General features: G+C 38.8%; 1 protein-coding gene across 5 annotated transcripts; it reads right to left on the bottom strand.

The window, feature by feature from the left end:
• Positions 1–1,333: 1,333 nt before the first annotated feature.
• trim37 (tripartite motif containing 37) lies at positions 1,334–22,050 on the bottom strand. Of its 5 annotated transcripts, XM_067494430.1 has the most exons (26): positions 21,787–22,050; positions 21,548–21,706; positions 20,403–20,447; positions 19,860–19,961; positions 19,378–19,418; positions 18,897–19,013; positions 18,401–18,488; positions 18,008–18,130; positions 16,363–16,486; positions 15,461–15,528; positions 15,172–15,296; positions 14,959–15,009; positions 14,252–14,333; positions 13,779–13,855; positions 13,001–13,180; positions 12,720–12,834; positions 11,569–11,760; positions 11,092–11,225; positions 9,941–10,044; positions 8,645–8,872; positions 7,541–7,849; positions 6,565–6,714; positions 3,957–4,260; positions 3,769–3,854; positions 3,142–3,252; positions 1,334–2,367 (listed from the first exon to the last, which is right to left on the bottom strand). In XM_067494430.1, the coding sequence occupies exons 3-26, from the start codon at positions 20,421–20,423 to the stop codon at positions 2,321–2,323; spliced, it is 2,979 nt and encodes a 992-aa protein (XP_067350531.1). In that variant the 5' UTR covers positions 20,424–20,447; positions 21,548–21,706; positions 21,787–22,050; the 3' UTR covers positions 1,334–2,320. The 5 variants fall into 5 exon arrangements, with proteins under 5 accessions (XP_067350531.1, XP_067350530.1, XP_067350532.1 ...); XM_067494429.1 differs by lacking the exon at positions 21,548–21,706; XM_067494431.1 differs by lacking the exon at positions 21,548–21,706 and having other exon boundaries at positions 9,941–10,023.
• Between the last annotated feature and the right edge of the window lie 807 nt (positions 22,051–22,857).

Genomic DNA, 22,857 nt, shown 5'->3' with positions numbered 1-22,857 from the left:
TGCTCAATCCATTCTGGCAATATAAAAGCAGAACAACTAGCAAAAATAAGGGTAAAAGGTTAATAATTTGTAAAGCAACATTAAAAACAAAAAAAGTGAACACACACGATCAACTTGGACGGTGTTTGACTCGACACCTTTTGAAACATTGTCCCTCTCACAATGTGTTCATTAAAGCCATGCACTTTCAGGCTTATGTACAGCAAGCGCTGACAATTATTTAATGTATTTACAATGTAAACTAACGACTGCAGAAATGTACATTATGTACTGTCAAATATTTGAACTAAAAAAGAATAGTCATTTACGGCATGGCTCAAAAACTCATTTGCAAAATGCAGAAAGCTTTGTGAAACTGCTCACCTTCATAGTGTGTTGTACATGTTCTCAGCCTCTTTAGCTAAAAGACAAACAAGTCACTGACGTTTTCCAACTTATGTTAGTGCTTGATAATGTACACAATTCCTGCAGCAGCATTGGATTGATGTGCTGTGTTTTGTGTGAGTATTTAGGTGAAAACTAATACATCAACAGCAGCAGAGTCCATTTTACATCATTACATAGATTCCTAAATCTTTGCTGTTAAGTTGTCTGAATTATTCTATTATTTTTAATGCACCGCAGATTGAAAAAAAAAAAAAATTTTTTTTTTGACCAGATTTGAAATACTAGCGGGAATTTGCTCCTTGTTGTAAATATACTACATCTACACAGCATTTTATATTTGGGTCGCAAAACAAAAAAAAAAAAACTAAAAAAAAAAACTAAAACAAACTACATTATAAAACATAATGGAAACATTCCTTATCAGAGATAATTCCCTAGTTAATCTCAGCAGTCAACAGAAAAACTGTTAGTTTTAGTTTTATATACCAAGGACCAACCTGCTAGTTGTGCGTTGTGTCATTTATCATAGCTCCAAAAACAGGCTGAAGGAAATGTATTGCCTAAATTGTTTTAGGGAAAAATAATTAAGTTGGTTGCAACTTTTGAAATGCAATTCTTAGTACTTTCTATACTTTTTATGAAAATCGAATTTCTTTGGATTTGAGCAGTTGTTCAGTCAACACAAGTTTTGCATATGACAGCTGATCTGACATCACTACCTGTAGCCAGAGGCCGATCTCACAGAGCTGCACTGTTTAACTTAGTTTTCATTCAATGCATAAAGGAGAAAATCTACCCCCATGTAAACACTGCGGAGATTGAAGAGCAGATTATTTTTTTTAGTCATTGTGCTGAGCTGTGGAATATGAAAGTGGTCAATCAGTCCTTAAACAAAACAAAAAAGAAAAACCAAAAAAAAATAAATAAATAAATGGCCAAATTCTCAGTTTTGTGATGTGGGTGAAAGCTGACAAGCATTGTGCACTTGTAGCTCCAGTCAGTGAGACAATGACAAGATGCAAAGTTAAAGCACACAGAAAGCAGGGCAGCACCACTTTTATAATCCATATAATTCAGTGTCGATTTAGTCCTTTCATATGTTTAACAAAAATGTTGCTGTTGCTATTGTGACGGTTGTTGACTTTGAAGAAAGATACAAAATCAGAAGAATTTATTGAGCACTAAAGGCTTATTTCAGGAAAAGAAGCACCAAACTCATGTAGGTGAGAAAGAGCAATGTCATAAAACATAAGTGTTTGAGTAAAATATTTTTCGCACAAACACTGGGAGGTGCAGGGGCATTTGCTAAAGGGAGTTGAATAAATGTCAAGACTGATGTCTGGACAAACTGAACTGAAAAATAGCACGCAGTTGTAAAACACTACGGCCTTAACGTACAGTTTATATAAGACTATTGCATAAATAAACAAAAGCATCTATACATGGAGAAGGTAACAGATTTGTATTAAAATGAATGAAAGTGTCTATGTTACAAAAAACAAAAATACAAATTTAAGTAACAAGCCACACCAACAGTCTTTGTGCCCTAAAAATGTATGAAGATTCAGTCATTGTTGTACAGTAGTTACGTGATGCATTTACTGACCTAATAAAACAAATCAAAGTAGGTAACTTGCTAAATCAACCAAAGAAGGCAGCAGGGTCAAAACATCCACTGCGGAGGTCATCACGGTAGAGTGTAGATAAAAGTGATGTTGTATTCATATTAATGATGACGATTAGTAAATAATCAGGACACTGAAAGAAATATCTCTAACAAACAGATGAATCCTTGCATTGGCTTCTTTTTGAGTTCAACAAGCAGCTTCTACTCTACAGATCTGTGTAACTAGCATGTGCCGGCAGTTATTGCGTCACTGCGTGGTCATTGCGAAAAGCAGTGGGCTGCCAGGTTTGACAGGATCAGGGGGAATCACCTGTCAGTGGGCACATTCATTTCATCAGAAAGAAGCTGCTCTCCTGTAAGAATCAAAAGAGGTAGTAAGTCATCTGTGTGTTATTTGTTGTCGACACTTTGACGACAGTCTCGGCTGCCAAGAAACATTTGCGTAGAGCTGAGGGAAGGTACTGGAACACGGTTGAAGTAATAACAGAAGAACAAACACGGAAACACCTACAGCACATGCTTCCCAACGAACCCCCAAACAATTCTTCTGGTACTACAAAACCAAGGGTTGACACCATTTCTGTCCACAGCAGCCAGATTAATATTTCTTTTTTATATTAACACAGATCACATGACGACCAAAACAATCCACAGACACATCATCCTCCAAATTTAAAAAAAAGTGGAAATGACAAAAGTGAAATGAAAGATCAGTGCATGAATAAATCTTGACATAATTCCACCAGAACGTCCACTGAATTGGTAAAAATTACAGGATTTAAGGTTGATGTCACCTGATGGACTTTACCTTCAGATAACACTGATGCATGTAAACACCCACTGACCTGCACTTTTATGTGCATTTTCTTGAAAGTTAGCTAAAATCGCTGTGGTTTTACTAGTGGGTTCACTGTGTGATTATTCTTGCACCTAAAGTGAATCTCAGCTAAAGAAAATATTTTGTCATAAAAACAGGTTTGACTCTGTTTTTCAATGAGACCTGAAACTAGTTTTTGCGATGTCATCTTTAGTTTGGAACAGCCAAAAAGCACACAGCGTAAAAGGGGCTGTGGATGTTTGGCCACAGCTATGTGTGTTATGTCAGGGACATTGTGTCTGCAGGATACCTGTGCAGGGAGGAGTCTGGTTGTCATAGCGAGAGGTGTTGCCCTGCAGGGCTTCATCTTCCGTGTCACTGTCACTGCTTGTTGCTGCCACCAAGACAGATGGCGACTGATCTACAGACAGAAAAGGCCCAGATCATTAGGAACTGAAAAACATTTCTTTATAAAAATTACTAAATCTAATATAACCTATACGTTCTTTGTGGTTTACTGTAATGTAATGGGGGATTTTCTGTGACACGGGGCCATGAAAAGCTGTTTAACCGCATTTCCTGAGCTCCAGCATGAACAAAACTTACGCTTCCAACCAACAGTAGTACTTTACATGCATAACGTCTGCAGAATATCATTTAAAAAAGCACAACAACAATGGGCAAAGCTGTGTGGCTGCTACTTGGTAAATGAATGTGAGACCCAGGTTGTGTGTTGTTTCAATTACATTAATTAACAGCTATGTGTAACAGATGGATTTCAGTTTAGTGTATAAATGTGACTCATATTCAACACAAAGCCATACAGCAGTACTAAAAATTATCGTTGCATCAGGGAGAAAAAAACAAGAAGAGTCTTTATCATTACAAGCAAACTTTAAAGACATTCATTTCTAAGAGTGGCACAGGATGAACTGACCTTCATTAGTCTGTGCAGAGGGTCCCTCCAACAAGGACTGATGGGAGTTTCCTGAGCTTTCAGACTCACAGTCCACCATGGCTGGCCTGCAGTGAGAAAAGAAATTAAAGAGTTGTAAAAGAATGTTCTCAGTAGCTGTAGCTAAATGGCTACATTTGTCCCCTGAATTAGGAGTCTCTGAGTCTCACCCTAGGGTCCTACTGCCACAGTTCTTGATGGCAGTTATGTAGCTTGGTCCTCCTAAGGAGAAGATATCATCCCTGGACCCAGAGGCTCCGTACTGCTTGGAAGTGGAAGCCTGCTCTGACGATGAGCTGCCAAGTGACACAAGGGGGCCCTGGGTACCATCAGCCTTCAGCAGTCCTGGAGCAGAGACAGCAGTACTGGTTTTATGTCGTGTGGTTTTCCAGCTCAACCCAGGAAAACAAAAATACTGTGGGTACAGATAAGAATCACCCCCTCCAAAACATTCACATTGTGTTGTTAAAAAGCCTGTAGGGAAAACACAAAAAAATGGATGTATTCAATCCAGGTTACAAAATACAAGTGAAAGACAAAAGTAGTAACAGCTCTAAAATGTAATGAAAAATAAAAACTAGAATAACGTAATTAGGATTAATACTATTCAGAACCACCTCTAGCTTTAGTTATAACAGTGACTCTGTTTGGATTCTTGTCCAAAGACTTGGCTCACCTAGATTGCCCACTCTTCCTTACACAACTGTTAACTAGACCCACATTTTTACACTTTTCTCTTTCAGCCCCAAATGGTCAATTTGGCTGTGGGCTTTGGGTCATCGGTGAACATTCTTACCATTTTCCAGGTTTTCCTCAAGAATAAGACAGTACTTTGCCCCATGCATTTCCATTCTATCCTTACAAGTGCCCCACACCCTGATGATAAGAGATACCCCTACAATACGCTGCCACCACCTCCATGCTTTACAATATATGCTGTTCTTGGAAGGTGACTTGTATCATCTTTCCAGAAGACGTATTTGGCTTTGAGGCAAAAGAGTTCAGTTATGGTCCCATGTGCTCATAGCACCTTTTTCTTGGGTCCTTTTCTCAATCAAGTTACTCAAAGTTCAGTTTTAGAGCGGTTTCCTTTGTTTTCCTTTCATGTTATGATAGTAAAATCAAATGGAATGGTTTTTTTTGTGGTTTCATTATATGCTGTGAAACAACAAAGTGTTGTTTTCGAAAGGGGGGATTCTTTTCCTGTATCTACAACACGAAGAGCCCAGTACTTGAAACACCTGCTGTTGGCCGGGGTAGGTCGGTTCAGGTACCGGTACAGACTAGAAATTTGACGAGTTCGATACTTTTATTTAAACCCTCAACCTCTATAATAGATTGGGCTCATAAAGTATTGGTAGGGGAAAGTGTAGCCAGATAACACAGGATGGTGGTGTGTAAAATGACTCTGGTGGTGAAGAAGTTGAAGAAGACTAAAGCAGAGCACAGGACGAAGTGGTGGATGTTGAAAAGGAAAGAATGTTGTGTAGCTTTCGGTGGGGGACCTGATACAGGGTATGGGTGGTCAGGAGGTGCTTCTAGAAGGGTGATGGGAAGTTGGAAGGAGAACTTTGAAGAGTTGATGAATAAGGAAAATGAAAGAGGACAAAGAGTAAAAGAGGTGACTGGTGTGGAGCAGGAAGTAGCAAAGATTAGTAAGAGTGAAGTGACGAGGACGTTAAATGATGAAGAGTGGAAAGGCAGTTGGTCCTGATGACATACCTGTGGAGGTTTGGAAGACTAGCTTGTTTAACAAGATCTTGGAGAGTGAGAGGATGCTGAGGACTGGAGGAAAAGTGTACTGGTACCAATTTTTAAGAACAAGGGAGATGTGCAGAGCTGTGGCAACTACAGAGGAATAAAGCTGATGAGTCACACAATGAAGTTGTGGGAAAGAGTAGTGGAAGCTCGGCTAAGGGCAGAGGTGAGCATTTGTGAGCAGCAATATGGTTTGATGCCTAGAAAGAGAACAACAGATGCAGTATTTGCTTTGAGGATGCTGATGGAGAAGTACAGAGAAGGTCAGAGGGAGTTGCATTGTGTCTTTGTAGATTTATAGAAAGCGTATGACAGGGTGCAGAGAGAGGAGCTGTGGTATTGTATGAGGACGTCTGGAGTGGCAGAGAAGTATGTTAGAGTGGTGCAGGACATGTATGAGAGCTGTAAGACAGTGGTGAGGCTGCAGTAAGACAGAATACATGTTTGTGAATGAGAGGGACCCAGGTGGAACGGTGAGGTTACAGGGAGCAGAGGTGAAGAAGGTGCAGGCCTTTAAGTACTTAGGGTCAACGGTTCAGAGCCACAGAGAGTGTGGAAAAGAGGTTAAGAGTGCAGCGAGAATGAAAGGAAAGTTGTTCAAGACGGTGGTGAGACCAGAGATGTTGTTCGGCTTAGAGACAGTGGCACTGAAGAAAAGACAGGAGGCAGAGCTGGAGGTAGCAGAGCTTCAGATGTTGAGGTTCTCTTTGGGAGTGACGAGGATGGACAGGATCAGGAATGAGGACATCAGAGGGACAGATCATGTTAGATGTTTTGGAGATAAAGTCAGAGAGGCCAGATTAAGGTGGTTTGGACATGTTCAGAGGAGAAACTGTGAATATATCAGTAGAAGGATGCTGAAGTTGGAGGACAGGGTTATGCTGTACTCTGTTGCACTCTGTTAAAAGCACATAAGCCTTTTAAAAGTCATAACTTTTAATCCAGAGCCTTTTAAAATAAATAAATAAATAATGTGAGTAGCCTAAATGAAAACATACAGTAAGTTACAAAATGACTGACCCTCTGCACCTCCCAGCGCCTCTTTAGGATGCAGACTGAGCTCTGTGGCAACGTCTGCCCCTCTCAGGTCCTTCTCTATCTCCTCTGGACTCCTCCTCTTCACAATCATGGAGCTGCAGCTGTCCAAGACAGGAGAAAGAGATTTCCTGGCTGTACACAGTGAAAAAGAAACACAATCATGTCATTATCTCTTCTGACTCGATAAAAGTGAAATTATATGATAATAAAGTGGCAGCAGACAATAATACACTCATCATTATCTAAACCACGTAACAACTAGATAAATATTTAGGATTTAACTTGTCTAATAACATATTGCATTTAGTGTCAGGTTGGTGGGAGCCACAGAAGCTGCAAATATCAACCTTGGACTTTCATGGAACAAACAACCATTATGTAGGAAAAGAAAAAAGAACATAAGCCAATTATCTACTTTTAAAATACAAGTATACGCATCTCACACACACACACACACACACACACACACACACACACACACCTTTTGTTGGACCTGTCTGTCCTGTCCTGACCCTCTGGACAGGACAGAATTATAGTCCCAATATATAATAACATATGAAAGTCAGATTAGAAATGTTTATAAAAATCAAACCTTAAAATATATCATTTAAAAAACTTATGTGACAATGTAGTAATACTTTCTGAAGTGACTGTATTTTACTAAACAATAAATAAAAATAAAATTCATGATAAAAGTAAACTCTGCTACATCATCTATTAAGCCACATAACAAAATGATAAACTTAAATGAAAGTATTTAAATTTCCTCATGTTAAAATGATTGTGTCTGCAGGTGAAGGGAAATATTTGTTTGTCTGATGGCTTCCAGTAGTGGACAAAAAATGTACAGATGAGGTTTACCTCTGTTGCCTCAGATGCCTGCTAGTGGCACTCAAAACAAGCACTCACGTCATTCAGTTCACTTTCTGAAAAAAGGAGGACTGAGAGAATTCCTCACCAGGGCGGCAGGGCCTAGACCGAGCTGCAGCTGCTCTCCCCAGCAGGTCCAACTCACTGGGCTTATGACAACCTGACAGCTCTGAATCAGCATAGTGAGAGGCTATCTCCTCCACACTGAAGATGCCCGATGGGCCCGGTCGGGATTCTGCAGATCCACGAGCCTCCAACACTTGACTCTTGACATCAGACATCTTGCTGCGGACCTCAGCCATTTGAGCCTTGAGGCGGATTAGGACGCCCGAGTCTGGAGCTGATCGCCGAACCACCTGAGGCCGCCGCTCACGATCTTTCCTGGAGTGAGAATGGGCTGAAAAGTAAGGAAGAACAGTAAGTGCATGTGGTAACAGTTAAAGACAGTTAAGCGAGGAGAGCAAGAAGTGTGTTTTGCTTGACACTTTAAAAAAAAGAAAAAGAAAATATCAATAATCAAACCTGTCAGCAGTTGGTTACAAAATGTTTTCTTTCCACTGAACCATGCTGCCCTCAGCTATGATATGATATGAACCCATAAATGTTAGTCTTTTTATATTGAAAGGGTTCAGTACACATTTGTAATCTGGTCAGTCTCACAGATCTTGCATAGACCATATTTCCTAATTCACATATTTTACAACACATCTTATTCATAATATTTCGAGTTATCACTGGTTTGCACTGCAGGTGTACATCCTGAGCTGAGCTCTGTTCACGAAAAATGCAGCACTAAATAAGTCACCAAGATGCTACTGACCCTGCAAAGGACAAAGCTTCTTTCCTACATTTTCCAACCACCCACCATTGTCACAGTATGTATTGTGATTTGCCAAAATGTACACTTTCATGAAATTATCTTTTCATGAGGATTTTCCATAGAGTGCATAATGCACATTTGCATTAAGACAAGCATAACTCAAACCCACTCATACAAACAATTAGTGGAGAGAAATGGTATGTGCCCCTTAAAAAAAGAAAAATACCTCTGGCAACTGTAGCAGCTGTAGAACTGTGATCCCCCAAAGGGATTTATTTAGTTTGGAAGGACTCTGTATGCGAGTTTAAGTATCGATTCTCAGTTTAGCTGGAATGATTTGTTGTTAGTGAGCTGGCAGCAGTGTTTACACACCCTGGCTGTGCAGAAGAGATACAGGGGGCCGAGGCTGAAGACCCCACAGAGACTCCACATTGCTGCGCTCCTTCAGATCCAGCAGCTGGATTAGGATGACAGGGTCAATCTCCAGAAGGCTGTTGCTGCCTGGCCCAATAGCATCACCACAGGCAGCTCCACTACTACTGGCACCACGACCAGCAGCGGCACTGCGATGTAAGGAACGTGCACTAGAGCTAGAACCACCTGCAGATAGAGTGGAAGATGGGGAAAATTAAGCGTTCGTAAAATAAATAAATAATTTCAAATATGACCAACGGAACATGCAGCAACATTGTGCTGAGCTCAAAACTTACATCTATCTGAATCAACAAACACAATCCCCCTACACATGTACACATACAGACACAAAGTGTTTCTAAAACAGCATGCTGCAAAGGGTCCAGTGCACCAACAATGACTCATCCTCTTCATGTCTTTCTACACCAACACAGTCAACTCCACTGACGGAGCTGCTTTAAGGTGCACCATCATATGACTGTGTTCTGGTCCTGGCATTGTCTAACACCAGAAACAGATTTGATTTAGTAAAAAGCCTCCATTTGCCTCAGCTGAAGTCAGAACGAGTTCTTTCTCTGCGGTAGAACATCAAATATTTGGTAGCTCCACATTTGCAAAGCTGATGGCTGCCTTTTCTTACTGCAACTGCAGTGGCTTTCTGCAAAGAGCTTAGCATTAAAAAAATTAAATAAAAAAAAAAAAAAAAAAAACTGTCAGTATTCAAATTGTCCTAACTATTGTATTGCTGATTCATAATGGTCAGTTAAACATTTGTTGTTACATCTTGTCTTTAAATTCATAAAGATATTTTGTTTTTACAAATACAAAGTGGAGCTTTCTTTGCCACACTAAGGATGCTTCACTGTTTATAGTACAGTGGGTGTCAGCACAGGTGACCAGATTCAGATATGTGCACTCGGACATTCAGAGGCCCTGAAAGTTCAAAGTCCAAACCATGAAAGATATTGGAAGATAAACACCACATGACTAAAATCATGTCACCAAGGCCTTTGAGATTATGTGGACATGGATATTATTTGCACCTTATTCCTTGACATAAAGCCAAAGTTTCCAATAAGATTCAATAAATAGTGTTGAGAGATTTTTGAGATACAGTGCAGGGTATGCATGCAGGAACAACAGAAAGACAGATCTCCTCTGCAAAGACAAACAGAGCTTATTGCTATACAGGAGGAATAAATCAATATTCAATAAATCACGAAAAACAACTTTATACTAGTGTATAATTTATACCTGTGGCGCCAGCCAAATCATCAGGAAGCTCTCCATCTTCCGTCTCCAGGTTCCCAATAAAATCTACATCATTCTCTCCTGACCTGTGCAGATATACACAACCACTATGTGATGTATTAAGTAGTTCTCCAATTGGCACATTTTATTCTAAGCAGCATTTTATTCCAGGTGGTCAAATATAAAATCCCCTCTATGTTTTACTATCACTCTGGTGGAAACAGCAGCCTTTATGTTGTAATCACTGTTTAACACCTTTACATTTTAAGAGTCACAGTAAAGTGTAAATATGATTTCGATTTCTAAACTTAAACAATACATTGCAGGGCTCGACAATAATGCTTTCTTGCTTGCCCAGTGGAAGTAAACTCTATGATGGAGCAAGTGGAATACATCATGCAATGGCAAGTAAAAAATACATATAATATAAATATTAATGTAAAATAAATGTTATGGTGAGCAGTGTTTTCCAAACATTGATTTATTTATTATTTATTTATTTTTTATTTATTTATGTGCCGCCCGAACACAATTGGCCACTACATACAATTTTCTGTTTTACCATAGATCTGCATGCAGTGTGTTCAATCAGGAAAAATGTAATTTGATGCTTTCCTACCACTTTACAAATTTCAGAATAACTTCATGAAGCATTAATAACATGGATCTCCACTACAAAGCAATAACTCTGTTATAACAGTCACATATCAACTGAAGTCTGTTTAGGTGACCTTCAACGGCTTTTACACACGAGTTGTAGCCTGCCAGTCAAATGAATACAGTGTAATTCATGGAGTAGCATCCCAATTTGCTGATCCTTTAGCCCTGATCAAAGCCATTTCTGGTTTAAACGGAACTAAAAGGAGCATTGAGAAATACATACGCAGTCTTTACACCTCTCCAACTGTCTGCCACAGTTTTAAGAGGCTGGCTGAACTTTTCTCAACTAAGCTATTATATATTAAATTACCACAGCAGTGTAGCTGTGCAAGGGTTAATGTTATGAGTGGTAGGACTTTTTTCCTGGCCATCAGTGACATACATTTTGAAAAAAAGATTAAATAAACTTATTACTCTCAGTTTTATAAATTGTATGTTAATAAAAAATAACAATTGTCCAAATCCATTAAGATAAAGTGAGAAATTCTACTCACATGGTCTCCTCATCTATGTCATTCTCTTCTGTGTTGCTGGTGGCTGTTGAGCTCCCTGAGGTGCTGCTGCCATCCAGCGGATTCACCTCTTCCTCTGTCAGGCAGTCCACCTCCAAGTCACCGTCCGACAGCTCCTGGACAACACAGCGACTGTATGATGACATCAAGCTAATTGCTTTGAGGCAGAGATTTACCAATTCTGTCATAAGTACGTTTTGTTTTTCCCACTGACCTTTGCTATGTCTAAACCTGTAGAGGTCAATGCAGCTATGAATAAAATAGTTAACTTTGACATTCCGAGCCAATACACAGCATTTCTTGCTAGTAAACCCATTCAAACCCATTTGTTATGTAGTTTCATGTCTCTAAAGAATACCTCATTGCACTCTAACCAAAGAAAAAAAACAATATAGAGATTTTGCTATAATGATAGAGGATAACCACAAACAGCCCTGATATGGTATATTCCTCGCTCACATTAGAGTCATCCTGCTGGGTCCTCTCTTCTTCTTCGCCTTTTTTAGTGTTGGTTAAAGAAGTCTGGATATCGTCATCACTCTTCACTGAGCGAGGGTCTCTTTCAGAGACTGTGGTTCCTGCAGTAAGCCTCAGGTCAGGGGGTGAGGAGCTGCGTGATGTTTGCCGGCGAAAAAGCTCAATGGCCAGCCTCTAAAAATCAAAAATATTATAGACCAGACAATTAATACATTTATTATGTAAAATTGCTTATGTAGGAGCCCACCCCAGCTCTCTCTGATGGTGGGGTACACCCATCAGGAAAGGGTCACATGGACTTTTAAAGTCACCCTTTAACTGCACACCTCTGGATTGTGGGAGGAAGGCATAGTACAAAGTACACACACACACACACACACACACACACACACACACACACAATCAAGCCATTAATTAAAAAATTGCTGTCAGAATAATTCATGATGAAAATACTTTGGTTGCATATGTGATGATGAGGCCATCTTTTTTATTCTGAAATTATCAGACACATAATGGAGGAGTTTTTTTTGACAAACTCATTTTTTGTTTCTTACACCTTTACCCACCTAACCCTAATCCCACCTGGAGGCGTTTCAGCAAGAAGCAGGGAAATATAGTTTAATATAGAGAAGTTTAAAAGCATTCATGTATATTTACACACTAAACTAAAGCTATAGAAAGCAAGTTGAAAATTAGTGAAGTCGCCCTTAAACATCCAGTTAGCTTTTTATTTCTGCTGAAGTTGTTTCAAGGTTGTTAAATCCATGTTATTACATTGTGTCTAACAGAATAATATACATTCTGCATCATATTTTAGTTGATACAGATGTCAACAAAGCTCTCTAATGTTTACATTGTTCACAATATTCAAACTTTGTGTTTTTACATCTGCACTATCACAAGAGCAAATATTCTAGGTGTTCATGTATTATTTTATACCCATTTTCTCAAATTCTCATTGAATATATTTGTTACATTTATGATATCTAACCTAATAGACTGCATTATTAACAAGTAACATTTAACAATGCATAGGTGTCCAAACCTGATGCAGAAAACGCGTTCTGTATCATCAAAGTCTAAAATCTAAAGAAAATAACAAGCATAGAAAAACATAAACGCATAAGCAGTACCTCTTTGAGGTTGTTGATCTGCTGTATGTAGCCACTCTGGGCTGATTCCAGCTGGCTGATGTACCAGTACTGATCCCTGCACTTCTGGAAGAATGTGGGTGAGCGAACCTGGTAGCTGTGCAGCACACACATAAAAACCAATGACAAACTGTTGTTCTACCACAACGGAGCTAATTTGCTATGCTGCTTTTTTTTTTTTTTTTTTTTTTTTTTTGAATTATTAAGGTGATGCAGGTAAGCATGCTATACAGGGTGAGGATGCTGTTTATGTGCAAGCCCACCGGAGGACAAGTGTGTCGGTCTGCATGTTCAGGTAGCCCTCGCTTGCCAGAAGGTCCAGTCTGAAGAAGCGGTTGTAGCCCCAGCATTCACCAACCTCAAAGTCTGAGGCAAACTCTCGAATGATGTTCTTAGTGGGGTCACTGGAGGCCTGATGGACCATCTCCACACGGTACTCATACCTACACAGAAGCAAGTAAAAAACACAATGACAGACAACCTAAAATAATTATTCGATATCCAGTTTGTCCTAGACATTTTTTTTTTTGCGTTCAAAACGATGAGTCAAGGCATTTTGCCAACATACAGACTTGTATAGAACTACATGTGTCAAGGGATGAGTTTATGAATATACTAAATATTATCACAGCTTCTGTTATACAAGTGTTTGGTCATAAATCTTTGATACAAAGACAAAAAAGTAAGTTTTATCTTTATTCATTGGCCATTAAAACTAAAGATTAAATTGATTTCCTTCTTGATGCTGAAGTAGTTTTCTAAAAATATCAACTATCAGTTAAAAGCTGGTAAATGTAACTTTATTTTAGGACATGCTTTATGACTTAAAGCATGTCCTTCTTTATAATTAGTAAATGGCTGCAAAAATATCAACTATTTTTATGCCTGCAAATAAAATCTTTTAAATGTTATCATTTGATCCAAGGAATAACTATACAGAAAAAAAACTATAAAAAGGATATTGGATAAGAAAAGAGCAACTTGAACGGCATACTAATGAGACAACTAAGGAAAGTTTGCCGAGAAAGAAATAAGTAATACTTTGATGTTTCCGGGAGTCCAGCAGACAGTTCCAAGAACACAGACAGGTAGTTTCCTCGCACCACACCATTACCATCCTGAGCAAAAACACATCACAAGACTTACTAATACAAGTTTTTAAAAGCCTACGACTTTTTTAATTTCCAGTACTACAAGAAACTATGATTACTTGGCAAAGAAAACAAATTAAAATGCAAATTCTTAGAACGCAACTGAAACACAAAACCCAAAAAACTGTAATAGTTAAATAGTTACCACATTGTAGCCTCTAGATATGCAAAATGTAACTTATAAACAGAGTATGCAGAGGAAGCTTTTGTGTTTCTGGTAGGTGACGTTGTTGTGGTTGGACATAGTGTATTGATCTTCACATCCCACTCTTAATCACAAACTGACTAACTGTTTATCCCTAGTGTCAAATACTTTCTTTTTATGAGAAAGATACAGGAGAAAGGAAAGCCTTTCAAACTCACTGGGTAGACTTTGAGTCTCCAGCAGAGACCAGATATCTGTAGAGGAGGGCTGTACACGGGGTCAGCCCGCTGCCTCAACGTGCTGCAAACATAAAAAACACACTGCTGCTGCGAAAGCTGTTAATGAGCCAGTTTTATATCAAGAGAATATAGCAAATAAGTGGAAAATGCTCCTGAAACAGTTCGACTAGTGGGCAGAACTGCTTCAAAGTGTCCTGCATCATCTTTTTCAACAAGCACTGGATCCTGCTGAATTTCCCTTCCCAGTTATTTTCCCTCACAACTCTAAATATTTTCCAGTCTATTCAGGTGCTGCTGGTTACACTGTGTGTTGAACCAATGGCATCAAGTCATACTGTTTAACCAGTATAATAAATATGCAGTTAATGTGTCATTTTATAAGAATATTATCTCCAAAATTCCAAATTTATTCAGAAATTAGAGTGATGATCCTGCAGTTGTTCAGCATATTTTAACTCCGCTAATAAAACATTTTGTATGAAGGTTGTCCAACTATATTTGAAAGCCGACTTTATCACAACACTCAAGTGAAAGATGAAAATGCTACACCCTCATTAAAAATACACTTTAAAAACAAAAAAAGCCTCGTTTGAGATCATGAATTACGAAGAATTACTCCAAAATCAACAGATACTAAAACGACAATTTTTTTGAGTGTTTGTGCTGCTTCAGCTATTGTGATTTACCTGAAGTTAACAAGAACAAAAGTGCTGGAGTCATAGGCAGGAACCAGCTCACTGAAAACACACAGAGGAAAGATTAATATACATAAAACACACTGACCAAAGCTGAAGTTAGTAGTAGTGGTAGTGGTAGTGGTAGTAGTTGTAGTTGTTGTTGTAGTTGTTGTTGTAGTCATTATCATCCTATTCAACCTTATCTACTGCTTTGGAGTTTACCTGGTGAAGTCTGGAGGGACCGGGGTGGTGACGAAGGACTGCATGGGTTTCCGATGGACCTGCTGGAACATTAGCAGGATCTCTGGGCTTTTGGAGATGAGTTCACTCTTACTGCAGGAATGAAGCTGTTCAATATACACAAACCCATATGGTTACAATGTTGTAGCCACCCATATGCAGCCAAAATATCAACAATATGTTTTTCCAACTTAGAAATGGGAGTACATAACTCCCTTGTTACATTGTACAACAATGTAACAATATGCAATATAGTAAGATGACTACCAACCTGATGCTCTACTTCCTGCAACAGAGACTCCAGCAGCTCTGTCTCCTGGGTCAAGGACGTCTTCTGGCCTGATGAAGAGAAACACATTTCTATTTTCAGTCTACTTATGCTGAAGGTCAACCCTGTTGGAGGCTGGCGAGTCTGAGTGGGTTTGTGTGCAGGATGTATATGTAAAAGCTGAGTGCATGCATTCACTCAGTCCAGATTAATATTTTATGTGTGCATTAACTTTAGCTATAAAAATCTGATTTTATTGCCAGTTAGGGCGTCTTACGCCAACAGAGCCGGTTTCAGATATGGAATATGCAAAATTCACGAAGTCATCTATCAGTTAAAGTCCCCACGAATGCTCCTTATGGCTTGATAGGACATTTATTTTTGAGATGAATTTTAAAACATATATTTTGACAGTAACTTTATTATTAACCTACAAGAACGAGGGTGTCCCATCCCCTGCTTTCCTTAAATGTTTCTAATTTACCTTTAAAGATATGAGATGATACTTTTGGTTGACTTCACCGCTTTTCAACTTGCTCAACAAACAAGTAATGCATTAAATCTTATTCTCCATTTAACTGTGTTGCATTTGGTCTTGTGTCAATCTGGCAACACAGACTACAAATTTGTGCTGCATTACAGAAATGTTACTAGGTCCAACGTGGTGAAATTGCTGTTATGCTTTATGGCTTTTATGTAAAAGTGACACCCTCGCTTATAAATCTAAATCATAAATCTTAGTTTAATAAAGTAACATAGTATAAGGTTTAAATTATTTATAAATGCATCCATCCTCAAAACAAATATCCCCCTTGAAATAAACCATGATTGGATGCAACATGCTTGTGCCATGTTAACTTCGGAATCAACACAGTTGCCATTTATGTGACATTGCTATATCCTACCCATGAGGGTGATGAGCTTGTTCTTAAGCTGGTTGTCCAGACGGGCAATCATCATTTCCACAGCATTTCGGATCTCTCTGACCCGCTCGTCTTTTGCTCCCCTGACAGCCTCTACATTCCTCTCCTGACAGACAGACAAACACATAAACACATTAAGTATTGAACATCAGTAGCTGCATATTTAACAGACTGGTGCCATCTAGTGGATGTCAGGAATACAACCAAGCATTACATTAACAATCTATCTAATTATAAAATTTGAATACATTACACGAATCAAAATACAGTCCCTTTTTAGTCGAACTCTGGTCTTTCTTGCACCCAGCTTATTGCTATGCTCATCTAAAAAAAAAGATGGTTGAGCTACTTAAACAATTACCACAGATGGACCAACAGCTGTATGTAAATCATTTTGCTAGATAATAGTCATGTTAAATATATATGTATTATATGTGACTTAATGTAAATATTATATATTTACATTAAGTCATTTTGCAGATGGTTTTATCCTAAGTGACTTACACGTGAGGTACAAAGCAAGCAAGAAATCTAAGGTAAGGAAAAAACATGAAAGCCCATTGCAATGAGAAGGAACCTTTTAGTTTCATGAGAGACAAATGCAAGAAAGAGCAGATAGAAAAGGATTTTTTTGAATAGCTTAATAGCATAGGAAGTTGCAAAAGCTTTTTTAATATTGGGAGTGATGCAAGGTTAGGAGCTTTCCTTGGGATCCTTGGCTGTGTGGTGTAGGGACCTCAAGAAAACGTTTCTTGACAGATTGTAGTAGGAGAGGGGGATTAAAGACCTGAATTGGGGAGTTCATGTAGGAAGGTACTGTTGAGTCTGACACTCACTTCCTCTGTAGTCAGAGTTTTTATCCTGATGCAGGTGGCTACTGGAAGCCAGTGCTGACATCTGAACAGTTTGTTCTTTTTGGCTTAGGAAAATGACATGTGGTGCTGCATTTTGATCATTTTGAGCATGCTGGGAAACCCCATTAGGGCCAAGCGGACTTATGGCTTAGTGAGTCACAGTCACCATGTATCAGTAACCATGCATCTGTGTCTTTTGATAACGGCAAAATCAGCAAAACATTTACTGTATAATCTCTCTACATTTCTCCTGTGCTGGTGGTGTCTCTCTGTCACTGTAACTCTGACACAGTAAAAATACCCCTTTATTTTTGTCACAATGCAGTACTGCTCTGACACCATAGCTCTGTTAATATTTAAATAATTTAGTAATTCTAGGTTTCAGGTCAGTTAATTCCACAGTCCTGAATTTGACGCTCTGAACACTGAAATTATGTTATTTGTGCCGATTTCCAAACAGCAACATTTGATTCTCCAAGTGTGAATTGTTTGTGAATGATATTTGCTTATTAATGCCCAATATGCAAACCTAAGGATTTTACACTTAAATGTCACCTCTTAAACAGGTGATATTCCAAAGTTTTGAAAGTTTGATTATGCCAAATGGGATTTGAATTCACAATTTTAACAAAAATAAATAAGAAAGGATAAGAGTACAAAAATGTTCATGTATAAGCCCACTGATTACACAGATGGCAGTTTTGCCAGAGGGCTACGCTACAGGAAAACTCAGTTTCCAAAATAGAAAGCTTTATCCTCTGAGCAGCCCTCACCACTTCCTGCACCAGACTGATAAGCTCCATGAGGCGTCGGCGGAGCTTGGCAACCTCCTCCTTCACCTTGGTGACATGCTGCTCGTAGATCTCCACCAGAGGCTTGAAGGTGTGCCCTCCATGCTTGACAGAACAAAAACACAAATTACTGTATTTCATTTTACTGTAAATTTAAAATTTTAGGGTTTTACACTGTCAGAGAAAAAAAGAGATCATTTTGGGAACTATAAAGATGGGAAAGAAATTTTGTAGACATAAACATTACAATACATTAAAACAAGACCCAGCCGGTTAATTAGCAGCAAAAATAATATATAGTAGCACTTTTACTTACTTGAAAATTTTAGTTCTGTAATCAAATTATAATCAAAAGTAGAGGATGTGAAACATTACCATGCCTCCCCATAGAGCACACTGGTGACAGATGCATTTCTTACAGGTCCAACAGAAAACGCTCAGTTTCTCATGATGGTTTTCACATCTGCAGAGAAATAATCCAACAACACAAAAGAAATAGATCAGATAGAGGGAAGATTTTCTTTTTGTGTCCACAAAGTTAATGGATACAAGACGTTGACAGTTAGGACGACAGGCAAAAGTAAAAGACATGAAATGTACAGTTACCCAAATCTGTGTCGCCTCCCCTGGAAATGTTCATAGAGGAACTCAGAATATTTCGCATGTTTGAGCAACTTCATTAATGCTCCTACTTAACTGGCATAAATACTGATGAGTGTGAAGCTGGAAATTCAAGGCGTGATGTTCAGTGTTGTTAGTGGTTATGCCCCACAGGTGAGTTAGAAGAGAAGGAGGAAAATTCACACAAAAGTATTTTAAAATCAGAGGTGGAGGAGAAGACAGGAGGGGAAGTGTAATAAGAGGTGCTCACTTGTCCTTGTCATTGTCCTCATGCTTAGTAAGACTACAGAGCTGCAGGGTGTCTAGTTGCTGGGTGACCTCCTCTGCCCAGCGACAGTTAACCAGCTCCCTCAGCTGCAGTGGAGCCCTGTGTGTAGATGAGCACACACACATTTTTCAAGCTTGTACCACATTACAACTTACAAGACATTTATCAATTCAAATTTCTTCCTAAGTTACTCCATACAAGGTACTTTTATTACTTTTAAGTTACTCCATACAGCACATTAACCTGTAACCTTACTTTTTCCTGAAAAAAAAAAAAAAAAAGCTAGCACATGGTGCCAATTGAAAATTGGTTTGATTATTTTGTTTGACATTTATAACTTTTCATGTTTTACGTATTTATACGTCATGTTATATGGTGCTCACAAAAGTAAAATCTAACTTAACAACTAAACTATCATGTGACGTGATGTTCTCTGGGTATGTGTATCATCAGAAGTCCTTACCGACAGTGTGGACACTGGGCTCTCTGCTCTGTCAACCATCGCTGTCAAAACAAGAGACTTCATATTAATAATCCCATCTAAATACACTCTGTACAAGCAATGTTAAATATGACGTAGAGCTGACTCCATTGAAAATAGGGCTGGCAATACTTTATCAAAAATCCCATGACAACACCAAAAGTAGCCACAGAGAAGCTGTTTAAGTGTCAACATCAAAACACTGCACTTTTCACAAACCTCTATCATTTTGACTTGAGTTCCCTGTTCGTCGTATTAAACTGTTCATGTACTTTCCCTAAATTACTTAAACATTAGGATGATCTGGCAAATACAAGTTATCAATTTTTTCTGTATAATTAACCATTTTCATCCCTTAACACTAACACTTCTACTATTATTGCTACCACCACAAATATTACTACTGTAACAATAAGAGTAATAGAACAGAGATGCTAAGAAAAGAACATCTTCTACTCTCTTACTCGTATGCAGCTGAAGCAGCAGAGTTTGGAGCAGTGTGGGCAGAGACGAGCGTCTCTCAGTTTCTCCATGCAGATGAAGCAGCGAAACACCTCGGCAATGCTCTAAACAGAGACAGAATATGAAAATTGTTATAACTAATTATGCTGTAATCTGTAGTTCGAGTAAAACAGACTGTGATTCTACTTTTACAATTTTATAAATTTCTCAAAGTGGTTAGTGGAGCCGTTCTGGAGTGCATCATAAGAAAAGGAAGTTCTAATGTTTTGGCCACCTCGTTTATTTTAAATGCGTTGGCCAAAACATTAGAACCACCTTACTCCACTAACCACTCAGTGAAAATGGGTTTAATGTCAGATATATGCTATTATCAAATATTGGCATTAAGAAGCTGTTTCTGTAAACCTGTCCAATTGACTAATTTGTCTCAAAATCCAATGTCCAACTGTATAACTATTTGTGAATGACACAGTATAAATGTTAAATATTCAGGGGTAAACATTAAGGACCTTCAAGCTGCATGACTTGATGTGTGCAATACATACCTCAACACTTTGTTCATCCATTTCCTCCAGCTTGAAGTTTTCGATCTCAAAGAAAAAAAATAAAATCAAATCAAAAATGTCGTAGTCATTAGTCTAAAAAGAAACATATATTAAGCTTTCCCAGATTATTTTTTTTTACAGCTATGTAATGTGTTTATTTAAAATACATCCAAAACATGCTTGAGTTGAGACCCAAAACAACACAAAATGTGATATTGCATTATTACTACCAAATTGTATGTGGCCAGTTTATTTTTATATGTAATTTAAGGTTTTAGCTGTATGGTCATTCACAGAGCAGTGTTTGTGCTTTTAAAGTTTCCTAAGCAGACTCCCTGTGGCAATGCTATGTTGTTTTGAAGCAATCAGGGTATTAACAAAAGCATTTTATTTTAATTATGCAGCAATTTATGATTAACCCGACCTAGGTGGATGGTTTGATGTGTCAGAAATCCGTGAGAATTGTCCATTACAGCTTACAAATGTCCAAGATGGTATCATAAATCATCTTGAGTTTCTTACAAAATCCCAATGCTCAAAGACATCCAGATGTTATCAGAGAACAACAAAGACAGTTCTCATTAAAAAAACAAACGAATGTTTGGCATAAAAGCATTATGGATATAAGACTATGAATATTTTCCTTGTGATTACCTAATTAATCATTTAATTATTTCAGCTCTGAATCTTTACATGATTACCATGTGTTGATCACTTTAAAAACAACACAAAAAAGAAAACTCACAGATGTAAAGTTTCATGTTTCAACATATTCATACAATAAATAAATAAACTGGTGACATTGGTTGACAGATGGTATAAAAAGCAAAAAACGTGCAGCTTAGATCACTTATGAAACACTATATTGCAGAGAACTTCTTTAAATCAATGTTAACTTTGTTTTTAAAATGCTGTCATTCATTTTTCTGTGCACTACTTTATCGACTTTCCTAATAAGTGCTTTATAACTGTGTTTAGAAAAGGCAAAACAGGATTAAATCAAAGCATCATCATCATCATCATCATCATGGTGGAAGTACTTTTTTCAGGATAGCTGAGCCATATTTGATTGAACAAAGGCCACACATTTACTTGGTACTTATAAAAACTGATACATTGAACCTACAAAATGCAGTTTTCCTTACTAAAAGGTGGCAGCACCGCTAGCAAAGAGCAAGTGGCCGGCAATAGAAAGGCCCAGCATCAGTAACGTTACTGACGGCTAACCCAGCCGGAGGCAGTCAGAAAAAGAGCCGTCTTTGGTGCCGTGCCTTTTAACGTAAATTAGAGGGCGCAGCTTGGATCTCCAGGAGAAAAAAAAAAAGTCAGATTTTTATGAAAAATGTGAAGCTTGGAATTAGCAGGGTAACGCTAGCTGACTTACCTTCGCACGGAATGGACGTCTGTCACACCTGGTAAACAAACGGCTGGAAAAAGGCTTCCCGCTACATCATATGTCCGAGCACACAAGCACCGCGTTATCTCCGCTGATTTCGCTGCACACGAAAAACCTCAGTTCAGCTGTGTTCGGGCAGAAGCTACGCTATACTCACCACTAGACAAAACGAGAACATTTTTGCCCTAAATTGAAGGTGTAGCGGTAGCGAGGCTGCTTGTCCCCTAGCAATCACCAATCAAACGGCCCATTTTCTTCTTCGCTGGATGTTGCTGTTTCGGCGTTGACAGACAGCTCTGGGGGCGACACCGCCACTGCCTGCACCGGGCAAAGAATCACAAGGAGACGGTATCGGGAATAGATCAAAGCTGCCCCGGGGACCTTCTTTGGGATCCCCTGTTTGAAATGTAACTTCGAATACAGAAAGAAGCAAAACACAGCGGGCGGAAAACGACCACAATGAGACACAAAAGAATGACGTTTTTGCACAACATTGGATTTGGCGACAAGTATAGGAAGCATATTTTCTAAGGCTGTTACAGTTTCACCAAGCAGAAGTTCATGTGTTCTTATGAATTAATAAAGATAACAAATTAATATGACTGCTGTCAGAATGCTGGAACGTCCTAAGCAACCACAAGGGGCACAAACCTGTGTGTTCTAGTGACAGTACCAAGGTCTGGATAAATGCTTAGGTCTGTGTCAGGAGGGCACACAACGTAAAACACATGCCGGGTTGACAACGACCTGACCTAAAGGGTGCTGGTGGAAATTGGGCTAGTGATGGTTGAAAAAGGAGAGGAGGAGGGCGTGTTCATAGGCAGTGAACACTTTCTTCCAGAAGAGACAGGAACATAGGGTGGCATATAAGTGCGGAGGTAGAAGCACTCAGGTGGACGACATCTTGTGTTGATATTGTAATGTGAAAGAGATCAGTGACTGTAAAGTATTGGTAGGGGAGAGTGTAGCCAGACAACACAGGATGGTGGTGTGTAAAATGATGCTGGTGGTGAGGAAGATGAAGAGGACTAAGGCAGAGCAGAGGACGAAGTGGTGGAA

The sequence above is a fragment of the Channa argus genome, chromosome 24 (genome assembly GCF_033026475.1).
Source record: "Channa argus isolate prfri chromosome 24, Channa argus male v1.0, whole genome shotgun sequence".
Classification (NCBI taxonomy): Eukaryota; Metazoa; Chordata; class Actinopteri; order Anabantiformes; family Channidae; genus Channa; species Channa argus.
Note: the sequence above shows the minus strand (reverse complement) of the source record. Positions and strands in the feature narration are given on the sequence as shown.